Source organism: Sinocyclocheilus grahami, unplaced genomic scaffold (assembly GCF_001515645.1).
Source record: "Sinocyclocheilus grahami isolate Dianchi unplaced genomic scaffold, SAMN03320097.WGS_v1.1 scaffold126.1, whole genome shotgun sequence".
NCBI classification, from domain to species: domain Eukaryota; kingdom Metazoa; phylum Chordata; class Actinopteri; order Cypriniformes; family Cyprinidae; genus Sinocyclocheilus; species Sinocyclocheilus grahami.
The window spans coordinates 2,878,112-2,890,463 of NW_015505305.1; the positions used below are offsets into that span (position 1 = coordinate 2,878,112).

The 12,352-nt window shown below is 38.1% G+C and overlaps 1 protein-coding gene across 1 annotated transcript in view; it reads left to right on the forward strand.

The window, feature by feature from the left end:
* Positions 1 to 12,352, forward strand: part of dip2ca (disco-interacting protein 2 homolog Ca) — a 133,823-nt gene that overhangs the window by 87,878 nt on the left and 33,593 nt on the right. Inside the window, exons 7-11 of the mRNA XM_016278939.1 lie at positions 4,509 to 4,643; positions 6,730 to 6,849; positions 7,391 to 7,588; positions 10,003 to 10,094; positions 11,253 to 11,363. Of these exons, the coding sequence (XP_016134425.1) occupies positions 4,509 to 4,643; positions 6,730 to 6,849; positions 7,391 to 7,588; positions 10,003 to 10,094; positions 11,253 to 11,363 (656 nt within the window). The remainder of the gene's footprint in view (positions 1 to 4,508; positions 4,644 to 6,729; positions 6,850 to 7,390; positions 7,589 to 10,002; positions 10,095 to 11,252; positions 11,364 to 12,352) is intronic.

The window sequence follows — 12,352 nt, forward strand, 5'->3', positions numbered from 1 at the left end:
TCTTTCTCCATGCTTTAGTTTGATTATCAGCAGGGGGGGGGGGGGGGGGAGTTTGGATGTGGGTTATTTTCAGCCTGTTACGTAAGAACTCTAGCTGCTGGGTGTTTTCTCATACACTCATCACTGATGATAGAGGCAGGAGACGAGGCAAGAAGGCCAGTGATGAAGCAGGAGATGAGGTGGAATACAAGGCAGGAAGGTCGAGTATGAGGCAGGGAGGGAGTCAGGAGATAAGGGCTGGAGATCGGTTTCCCATTTTCGAGTCACAAAGCTCTCATGGCAACTTGATTTAATTCTGATTTGGTTTGATTCAGATTCATTTGGTTAAATTTTAACAGTTTTCGTATTTATTTATTTATTTTTACAGGTTTCAGACCAGTAACTTGTCTTTTTGAACTATTCTTTAAAAGAACTGACTCAGAAGAATTATTTGTTTCAGGAATCGGGCTCCATGTCATGCTGTATGTTAATGATTCAAGAGTAATTTGTTCATGAATCAAACTGCACTAGTCACACTGTATGTGTTTGATTCACTAAAAAAGACCAGCTCATAAAATTATTTGTCCCTGAATCAGGACACATAGGTCATGCTGTTTTTGATCCGCTAAAAAGAAAGACTCACACGATTCATTTGTTTGAGAATTGAGTCACACGTTGCATTGTATGTTTTTAATTCGCAAAAAGAACCAGCTCTTTAGAGTAATTAGTTAGTGAATTCTTTAGATGTCACACTCAAATTTTTTTTGATTTGCCTAAAAAGAACCAGTTCTTAAGAGTCAGTTGTTCATGATTCAGACTGATTTCAGTTTTTGTTTTTGATTAATTAAAAAGAACTGGCACATAAGAGTCGTTTCTTTGGGGATCAGACTTCACTGTTCGTGCTATATGTTTTGATTCACTAAAAAAAGAAAGAGCTCATTTGTTTAAGAATAAGACTACACTGGTAATGTTTTATGTGTTTGATTCACTAAAAAAGCTGCACTGGTAGTCATGTCAGTCCTTCAAGAGATGAGTGAGAGTAGAAGTAGTAGTGCTGATGGTGGGTGGAAGCCAGGTCCAGGGGTCGTGCCCTTCCTTAGTCATGTTCTCTATCACAGTCTCCTTATGTGCTTGGCACGATTCCTTAAACAGGAGTCATCTCTCACTCACGCTTATTCTGTCGCCACTAGTGACAGCTTGACTTATCTCTCCCAGATACAGTGGGTATAGAAAAGAATCACTCCCCTTTAAAATAATCATATTTTGTTGTTTTGCAGCATGAAATGAAGATGGACACAGTTTTAGTTTTATCCAGTTATATTTACTCAGTGCAACTTATAACAGATATAACACCAACATGTCAGGAAAAAAATAAAAAACCAGAATAACTGAGTTGGAAAAAGGATCACCCCCTTGTGTCAGTATTTTGTTGAACCACCTTTTGCTTTAATTACAGGCTTTAGTCTGTTGGGATATGCCTCTACTAACTTTGCACATATAGACTTTGCAATATTTGCCCACTCTTGCAGAACTGCTCGAGTTTAGTTAAATTTGATGGGGATTGGGGACTGTTTGTGGACTGCAGTCTTCAAGTCATTCCACAGATTTTCAATGGGGTTTAAGTCTGGGCTCTCATTAGGCCATGCAAGGACATTCAGCTTTTTCTCCTTCAACCACTGCCTGGTCAGTTTTGCTGTGTGCTTTGGGTCATTGTCATGTTGAAAGGTAAACATTCTTGCCATTTACAACTTTCTGGCATAGGGCAGCATATTTTCCTCAAGAATTTGTTGATATTTTGCCCCATCCATTTTTCCTTCTATCCTGTCAAGTGCTCCAGTCCCTGCTGCAGAGAAACACCCCATAACAGAATATTACCACCTCCATGCTTTACTGGAGGAATGCTGTTATTTGGATGGTGAGCTGTATTCCACCAGACATATCATTTGATGTTTAGCCCAAATAATTAAGTTTTAGTCTCATCTGCCTCAGAATCTTCAAAGTGCGTTTTGGCAAAGCTCAGTCGTGACTGCATGTGGCCTTTCTTGAGGAGTGACTTTTTTCTTGCAACCGTCCTAATCGAGCCACATTTGTGGAGAATTTGTGATATTGTTGTCACATGCACACAATGACCACTCTTTGTCATATATTCCTGCAGCTGCTTCAGAGTTGCTGTAGGCCTCTTGGTCGCCTCTCTAAACGGTTTCCTTCTGGCTCTTTCATCCAGTTTGGAGCGACGTCCTGATCCAGGGAGGGTCTGTGTTGTTCCAAATACCTTCCATTTGTTAATAATAGATTTCCCTGTGCTTCTAGGCATTGATAAAGCCTTGGATTTTTTTTTATATCCATCTCCTGACTTGTGCCTGTCCACAACTTTATCCCGGAGATCTTTTGACAGTGTCTTGCCACCCATAGTTGATTGTTTGCTTCAGTTGCACTACCAAGTACTGAAATGCTCTAGGAAAGTCTTTTCATGCGGAGCTAATCAAAAAGACCATAGCTGATCACATTTGAAAGTCAAATGACTTTGTGTGCCATTGAGAAGGTGATTAGCTACAACTGATTGAGTTTACAAGTAAGTTTTAGGAGGGGTGATCCTTTTCCTACTTAGTGATTCTGTTTTTTTTGTTTTTTGTTTTTTTTCTGACATGGTGTTAACTTGGATGTTATAAGTTGCACTGAGTAAATACAGCTGGATAAAATAAAAACTGTGTCTGTCTTCATTTCAGGCTGCAAAGCAACAAAGTTGTGATTATTTAAAAAGGGGGTGATTCTTTTCTATACCTATTATATATGACAAATACTTCAATTATACATGATAATACTATATATATTTATTCATGAAGTCAGTCAGAAACAAACTGATTTATGGTGAAATAGAGCTATCAATTAACTGTTTCTCTACTGGAATGAATTGAAATACACCACTCTATCTAGTTATGATGTTAATGTATCATAGGGCTGGACGATATGTCCAAAATTTATATCACGATATATTTCTTAATTTCGGTCGATACGATATAATTCCGATATCGATATGAACACTATTAAAAAAGCCTCATAAAAACGGCCAAGAACGGCCACAACAGATGTCTGTACCTACAAACTTATGAAAAATTAATTTGCCAACTCTATGAAACCTACTCCTGTAAAACCATATCAGTCAGATACAAACTCAGGGTCTGCATAAACTTTATTACATTGAAAACCATCTATGCTGAACTAAAGCTAAGCTAATAGCCTCGGACTGTGTCGTCCTTTATCACAGTGGACATTTCTGTTAGGGCCATTTTAGGTGTTTTATGGTGGAGGAGAAGTAGTGTTGCCTCATTGGCATTCTCCTCATTCTCTGTGTCGAAATTACACACGGCCGGTTATTTCTCTCCGAATGGCTCGATTGGAGCACTGGATATAATGGAAGGAAACTTGTGACATTTTATGAGCTTTTAGTGAAAGGCTCACCCATTGACATCTGCCGTTTGAAATCATACAAAAAAGGTAAATTACATTTATTTACTCAACATTAGACCGGACAAACTGTAGGGATATCATATTGGTAATATGTGGTGGCCAAGGGCACTGAATGTGAAAGAGACATTTCAGAAGCGAGCTGAGGGGAATGAGAAAGAGGCCACAGACAGCTGAGAATTTATGATCGGAAGGGGAGGGTGAACGGCGAGAGAGAAGCCCAGCGGACTCACCCACTGGAAGTAAAAGGGAGTGTAATTAAGGAAAGGATGAAAAAGCTCTCCTCTGTGTCTCTTGCGTTCCATCCGTCTCTTTCTCAGAGACATGTGCACGTTTTCCTCAAAATCATTTCCTGTCTGCCTCCCACCCTCTTGCTTTTAATAAACAAGTGTGCCAGGGCTCTGTATCAAAGCCAGGTAGGACTGAAATCCTGCTGGAAAGTCTGGTTCAAACATGATAGCTGGTTTAAAGCTGGTCCAAGTTGGTCATTAGCTGCGTATACTGTTGGTTGTTCAAGTTGGTCATTGGCTGGTCAATGGCCAACTCGAATTGGTTATTTGCTGTTTAATATAGATTGGTCAGCCTGCAACAAACCAGTTACCCTTCAGGTTTATAGGTGGTTCAAGCTTGTCAAGTTGGTTATGCTCTGTCTAATATAGATTGATCAGCCAATGACCAACCTGAAACAGCTATACATTTTTGGAATAAGATAGCTGGTTTAAAGCTGGTCTAAGTTGGTCATTAGCAAACCAGTTACCAGATGGTTTATAGGTGGTTCAGTTTGGTCATTGGTTGGTCAAGCTGGTTATGCTCTCAACTTGAACCACATGTAAATTTTTGGACCATGATAGCTGGTTTTAAGCTGGTCCAAGTTCTTCATCAGCTGCAACAAATACGTTTCTAACTGGTTTATAGCTGGTTCATGTTGGTAATTTTTTGGTCAATATATATTGCACAGTGAATGACCCGTTTGGACCAGTTATACACCAGTTTTCCATTCTCCAAACAGCAAGCTGGAGTTTCTCATTTTGCATTGTGATTCCTCCTCATCTTCCCAAACCCAGAGAATCACTCAGCCCCTCCAGACGTCACCACCTACACCTCCGAACATCCCGTTCAGGTGGCAAGGCCACAGGTGTCCACCGTACCCCGGACCACACCCAAATATGGCAACGCCGAACTCATGGAGACTGGAGATGGTGAGGGCATGAGAATGTGTGTGAAAGAAAACAAGTGATGTTTTAGACACATTAATGACGTTTTCATTTAAAAGAATCACAATGAGCTTTGAAAGATTTACATTAACCATTTTCCTCCATCATTTTGACAGTCCATCTAGCATTTCTCTTCCACCCTAACTTTATTTATTTTGGCAGATGGTTTGATACAGAGCAACTTGCATATAGTCCCGCTGCAGCAGCCTGGGGTTAAGGACACAATGGTAGAAGCTGGTATAAATGTTGCAAGAGTATTGGTTATTGTTAGTTCATGATATGTAAAGCATTACAGTATGTACACCTAAAATTTTGTGTTGTTATAATGTTCAGAATATTTTAATACATTAACTAAAACTACTAAACTATAAATAGTTTTTTGTCATTGATGTATTATATTAATATAATAATAATAAAATGGAATAAAATTAAATATATATATTAAATGAAACACTTAAAAAACTAGAAAAACTAAAATTTTAAATGTAGGCTTGGCAGCTAACTGCAATAAATAAGTTTAAGTGCTAAAATGACGAAAACTAAAACTGGGGAAAAAATTAAAGCTGAAAAGAAATATTTAAGGAAAAAATCCAAAACTAATAGAAATTTTAAAAGCATACAACAAAATTATTAAAAACTAAAATTAAATAAAAAAACTTAAATATAAAAGACACTTATTCAATAATTCTATAATAGTATGTAAATAACACAAAAGCAACACTAGTTATTTAATCCATGTATGTTATCTACTTACTTATGCTTTATATACAGTGGGTACGGAAAGTATTCAGACCCCCTTACATTTTTCACTCTTTGTTATATTGCAGCCATTTGCTAAAATCATTTAAGTAATTTTTTTCCCCTCAATATACACACAGCACCCCATATTGACAGAAAAACACAGAATTTGAGTGAAGCCTGGTGGTGGCAGCATCATGCTGTGGGGGTGTTTTTCAGCTGCAGGGACAGGACGACTGGTTGCAATCGAGGGAAAGATGAATGCGGCCAAGTACAGGGATATCCTGGACGAAAACCTTCTCCAGAGTGCTCAGGAACTCAGACTGGGCCGAAGGTTTACCTTCCAACAAGACAATGACCCTAAGCACACAGCTAAAATAACGAAGGAGTGGCTTCACAACAACTCTGTGACTGTTCTTGAATGGCCCAGCCAGAGCCCTGACTTAAACCCAATTGAGCATCTCTGGAGAGACCTAAAAATGGCTGTCCACCAACGTTTACCATCCAACCTGACAGAACTGGAGAGGATCTGCAAGGAGGAATGGCAGAGGATCCCCAAATCCAGGTGTGAAAAACTTGTTGCATCTTTCCCAAAAAGACTCATGGCTGTATTAGATCAAAAGGGTGCTTCTACTAAATACTGAGCAAAGGGTCTGAATACTTAGGACCATGTGATATTTCAGTTTTTCTTTTTTAATAAATCTGCAAAAATGTCAACAATTCTGTGTTTTTCTGTCAATATGGGGTGCTGTGTGTACATTAATGAGGAAAAAAATTTACTTAAATGATTTTAGCAAATGGCTGCGATATAACAAAGAGTGAAAAATTTAAGGGGGTCTGAATACTTTCCGTACCCACTGTATGGTTGATGTAGTTGTAAGTTGTATGTAAGCCCTAGAGATGATAGACAGTCTGTGAAATCTGCTCTGATTTGATCCTCTGTTATGAAGCTGTGATTGAGGACATTGATCCTACTGTTATATTATTACTCTTTCATTTGATCTCTTGGGGATGCCTCTGAAGGCCGCATTTGACTGTATCTGTCAGATTCATTAATCAATATTGTTTGTAAAATTGATTTGTTTGGGGTAAGATGAAAATTGAGGTGTTGCATACGGAAGTAAACACAACAGCGGGGAGTTGAACATCTTCATTGTGCACATTCAGCCATCCATCTAATCTGTTTATGGCCAGTCCTTTAAACCCAGACAGCCTTGTCTGTGTGTGTTTATAGGCTCGTTCAGGAAATTTGATTCATGTTTGAATGATAATAATTGTTTTTTTCCAGGTTTGTGTGTGTTGCTGTGCATTAACACGTGTGTGTCTTCCTTAGGAGTCCCAGTTAGCAGTCGTGTTTCAGCTAAAATCCAGCAACTTGTAAACACGTTAAAGCAGCCCAGGCGACCTCCACTTCGAGAGTTTTTTGTTGATGATTTTGAAGAGCTCCTAGAAGGTAAGTGTTTGTCTCAGCATGAGTTTTTTGGAGCTTTTCAGAGCTATTCTTATAAACAAACACATACAGACATACACAAAACACAGGGTGCTGAAAATGTATGAATTTAACAGCGAAGCTCTGATTCGGGGATTAGAACTCTTGATATCTGGCAACCGCACTCATGAAAGCTCGCGTAGTAGAGGCGTGTAGAGCAGTCTGCAATAACATTTTGTCTCCTTTTTTGACGAAAATAAAAAGAGGTTTTTGGTAAAGTTTCTATCTTTTTGAATACATTTTAGTCTCGTCTTATTTCGTCAACGAAATTGCATGTTGATATAGTCTTAGTTATTGTTTACTGACCTTATTGTCTCGTCTTCGTCTCATCTTAGTCATGGGAAATAAGCTTGTCAACGAACATTTTTCGTCATAGTCTTCGTTAACAAAATTAACACTAGTGATGATTCAAATGAACCAGTGATTCAACAATTTTAACAAAAACAGCTATACAGATGATTTTTTTGCCCCCTAAATGACCATGTTTTGCCTCTTCTGTCTTCAGTCCAGCAGCCCGACCCCAACCAGCCACGGCCGGAGGGTGCTCAGATGGTCGCTATTCGAGGGGAACCGCTGGGAGTGGTCACTAATTGGCCACCATCTTTAGAAGCTGCACTGCAACGCTGGGGGACCATCTCACCCAAAGCGCCCTGCCTGACCACCATGGACACCAACGGCAAACCCCTCTACGTCCTTACTTATGGTAAAATAACCATATTTAACTACAGCCATACATATAATGACCAACATCCACATGCAACCATACTGGAACAGAATAATATATTTTCTCCCTCATACGTCAGACTATTAATAAGAATATTAATACAGACTACGTAGTCTGATATAGTGACCCAATTTGGACACTTGACAAAAAAATTTGGACACTTAAGTCATATGCTTAATTTATGAATGTCTTATATTTAGCATCTTATTATTATATTACTATATTTTATTTTGTTTTATTATTATCTTTTAGATATGTATAATTTATTTATTTTTCAAACCAAGTAGCATGTGTTTATTTAAAATAAATAGCACAAACACTTTACAAGTCAAAAATTTCACAAAAGGACAGTAATCCAATTTCAAATAATATAAAAGATTGTTTAACATTAAGATGAAAACTATTTGGACACTAAAATCATACTTAATACATGAACTTTTTTTATTTTATTTCATTTCACAAACATTTCAAAAAAGGTAGTTTAAAAGTGAAGTTGGGTAGAGAAAAGCATAATTTGCTTGCAGATGCCACTTGTTTAAATATTTTGTATTAATGCGTTGGTGTTTTTAAGTGTGTTTTTAAATATTTTTGGGGCCACCGAATATACTGATATACTTGTGTTCATCTTTTGCTAACAGAATTAACCTTGTCTCCTTGTTTATTTATGCTCAGTCATGAGAGGGAGATCATTATAGGGCTTGTTTTGTGTGTGTGTGCGCGTGTGTGTGTGCGTTTTTGTGTGTGTGTATGCGTTTTTGTGACAAATGAGGACATACATTTGTATAATGACAAAGGTATGACATAGGTATTACAAGGAGAAGGTGACTTTTCAGGACATTACCCCATGTCCCCACTTTTCAAAACGCTTATAAATCACACAGAATGGAGTGTATTGAAAATCTGAAATAGCACAAAGTTTCCTGTAAGGGGTAGGTTTAGGGGTAGGATTGGTGTAGGGCAATAGAATATACGGTCTGTACAGTATAAAAACCATTACGCCTATGGGATGTCCCCACTTTTCACAAAAACAAACCTGTGTGTGTGTGTGTGAGGCTCTCAGCTGATTTTACTCAATGAGGATCCTGCCGGCAGCACATCACTGGTGAGAGTGTGAGGAAGGGATTGCAGTGTGTGTCTGTAATGGATTGATATTCCCTCTGTTCTTTTTTCTAAAAATTGAAAATGATCATCAAGCCACCTGAGCTTAATGATTTCTTCATCTTTACACACACATACAAACACATACAGTTGACTCATCAAGACGCTCAAAGCTCCAACCAACAGACAACCTCCACTGCCTCGGTTTACAGTGTGAGCCAGAAAATGAATGGCAATGGCTGTTTGTGTGGCATACAAACCCGTCCCCAGAACCCACCAGAGACTATCACCCTCCTCAGCTCGTTAAAAACCTCACCCAAATCAAAAGAGTAATTAATTTTCCAGAGAATGCAGGCACGGAGCTATCTCGCTCACCGTTTTGCTTTCAGTGGGGTTTCATAGCCATGAGTTAAATCCTGATAATGGCAGGTCAAAAATTCAGCAGGACAGAGGTGATAAACTGCTGAAACACCCTGTGTGTGACTCATCCAGATGCTTAAACTTCGAATAATTTGGTAATTTGGTCCCAATCCATGTTTGTCCTTTGCTTGCCTTTCATTCTATGGAATCTGTTCACTTTTTCCTACTTACAGTTTTCTAAATGTAGAGTATCTTAGAGTTTTGTCGTGCACCATAAAAGTGCTCCATATGACTCATGCCTATATTAAAGTCTTCTGAAGTCATGATAGCTTTGTGTGAGGAACAAAAGGGAGCTGAATTAATTATTCACTGAAAATCTTCCCCCATTAATTATTTTTTTTCGGCAAGGATGCAATGTATTTATAATGTTATGATGTAATGTGTGTTCTTTTGAATAAATCAGTTCATCATAGTTTCTGCAAAAATATTAAGCAGCACAACTGTTTTCAACATTGATAATAAGAAGAAATGTTTCTTGAGCACCAAATCGGCATATTAGAATGATAAATGATCACGTGGCACTGAAGACTGGAGTAATGATGCTGAAAATTCAGCTTTGCCATCACAGGAATAAATTACATTTTAAAATGTTAAAATAGAAAACAGTTTTTGATATTTTAATAATTTTAATAAAAAACAAATACCGTTTTTGCTGTATTTTTGGTCAAATAAATTCTGCTTTGATGAGCAAAAGAGAGTCTTTCAAAAAACTTTTTTTTATTATTATTATTTTTTTTTATAAATCTTTCCGCCCCCCAAAATTTTTTATGATATTTGAATGCACTGGGACACAAATGAGATTTGATAACTGCATGGTACTTTTAGTGAACTAACCCCTTAAGTACAGTTATTTAGCATGTACTTCTTTTGCACAGGCAAGCTTTGGTCTCGGAGCATCAAAGTAGCGTACAACATCCTCCACAAACTGGGCACCAAGCAGGAACCTATGGTCCGACCAGGAGACCGGGTGAGTGTGACAGAACTTCTTACCAGACCACCTCAGTAAAGCACCTCATTAGTGGAACGTTCAATACTATTAAACCTCTACATGCTGTCGATTACCACTGAGAAAACTTTTTGGTTTAGAAATGCATGCAGGTTTGGAACTGTGGACTATCTCTTTAATAACTCAAATAACATTTTTTTATGAAAGAATTAATTAAAGCACTTGTATCAACAAAATGCTTTGCCATCACAGGAATAAATTACATTTTAAAATGTTAAAATAGAAAACAGTTTTTGATATTTTAATAATTTTAATAAAAAACAAATACCGTTTTTGCTGTATTTTTGGTCAAATAAATTCTGCTTTGATGAGCAAAAGAGAGTCTTTCAAAAAACTTTTTTTTATTATTATTATTTTTTTTTATAAATCTTTCCGCCCCCCAAAATTTTTTATGATATTTGAATGCACTGGGACACAAATGAGATTTGATAACTGCATGGTACTTTTAGTGAACTAACCCCTTAAGTACAGTTATTTAGCATGTACTTCTTTTGCACAGGCAAGCTTTGGTCTCGGAGCATCAAAGTAGCGTACAACATCCTCCACAAACTGGGCACCAAGCAGGAACCTATGGTCCGACCAGGAGACCGGGTGAGTGTGACAGAACTTCTTACCAGACCACCTCAGTAAAGCACCTCATTAGTGGAACGTTCAATACTATTAAACCTCTACATGCTGTCGATTACCACTGAGAAAACTTTTTGGTTTAGAAATGCATGCAGGTTTGGAACTGTGGACTATCTCTTTAATAACTCAAATAACATTTTTTTATGAAAGAATTAATTAAAGCACTTGTATCAACAAAATGACACAAAACTCTGCGTGTTTCTGCATTGAAACCCTTCGGAATGCTTTGCCCCATAGACTTCCATACAGTATGTGAAATTTTGTCTTTTTTTACATTCTGAGGGACGGGTCAAAATGATTGTCTGTGGTAATCGCCAGCATGCTGCAGATGCTGAACATAGAGCATAACTTGTTTTGAACCCAGAACATTTTTTTAATGACAGAGTAGCATTTCCTGCCGCATGCCTCGGTTTTAAATCGTGTCCCTCTCAGATTAGCATACGCTTGTGTTTGAAGTCTGACACCTTTCCTCTCTTATCACTTCATGAGCAGGTGGCTCTTGTGTTCCCCAACAACGATCCCGCTGCCTTTATGGTCGCCTTTTATGGCTGCCTGCTGGCAGAGGTGGTGCCCGTACCCATCGAAGTGCCACTTACCCGAAAGGTGAGATTCTAAATATACCACCATGAATGACTGTCACGGTTTCAAGCCTTCACGTCTCGATTTTTGACACCATAACGCCTACCCACAATCCTTCTTCCCAGCATGGACTCACAATGTCGAGTGCCAACCTGACAGTCTTTACAGTGCAAAATATTAATATTTATATATTATTCACGTTTAATGGTAAAGTGTTACAAAGGCCTTCTGGAAACTTGGCCTTGTAAATAATGTAGTGTCTCATTCTCTGGTCTGCTGTCTATTTTTGAGATTTGTTATCTTTTCGGAATGTCAGGGTGAATGTATCCACGTGGACCTATTGAGGCTGAAGTATTGCCTCAGATACGTATGTTTGAATTTTAGTGGTCGAAGTAAAGGAGGAGAGCAGCTTTGGCAAGAGTCAGTCTGATCCCTCGTCTGTCCAAAAATTCCAGGAAAGGACCTGGAAACTGGCAGAACATTCTCTGGCTTCCTCATGCATTGCACTTCGGAAACCAATAAACTTCTGTCCAGTGCAAAAGTAGCTGTGTTTTTCTGCATTTTTGACTTATAGCACAGCATAAGTCTTACAGAAAAGTACTGTGCAAGAACTGTGGTGCAGTGATTGTGTCCAATGATACTTAGATGTAAATTCACATTTACATTTATGTATTTGGCAGCCACTTTTAAATAGAGCCACTTACCATGCATTCAAAATATGCAATTTCATGCATTCCCTGGGAATTTAACCCATGACTTTGGCATGGCTTGTGTCATGCTTTACTGTTTGAGCTAGAGGATCACCAATACATGATATTTAATGATTACCATATTCACATGGTATTTTCATGGTATTTATAGGTACTTTGTAGAATATCATGACAGTACCATGATACATGTGTACAAAACATGGTAATATCATGGTAGTTTGATATATATATGGAGATGGAGTACCATGTACAGTGGGGCAAAAAAGTATTTAGTCAGCCACCAATTGTGCAAGTTCTCCATAG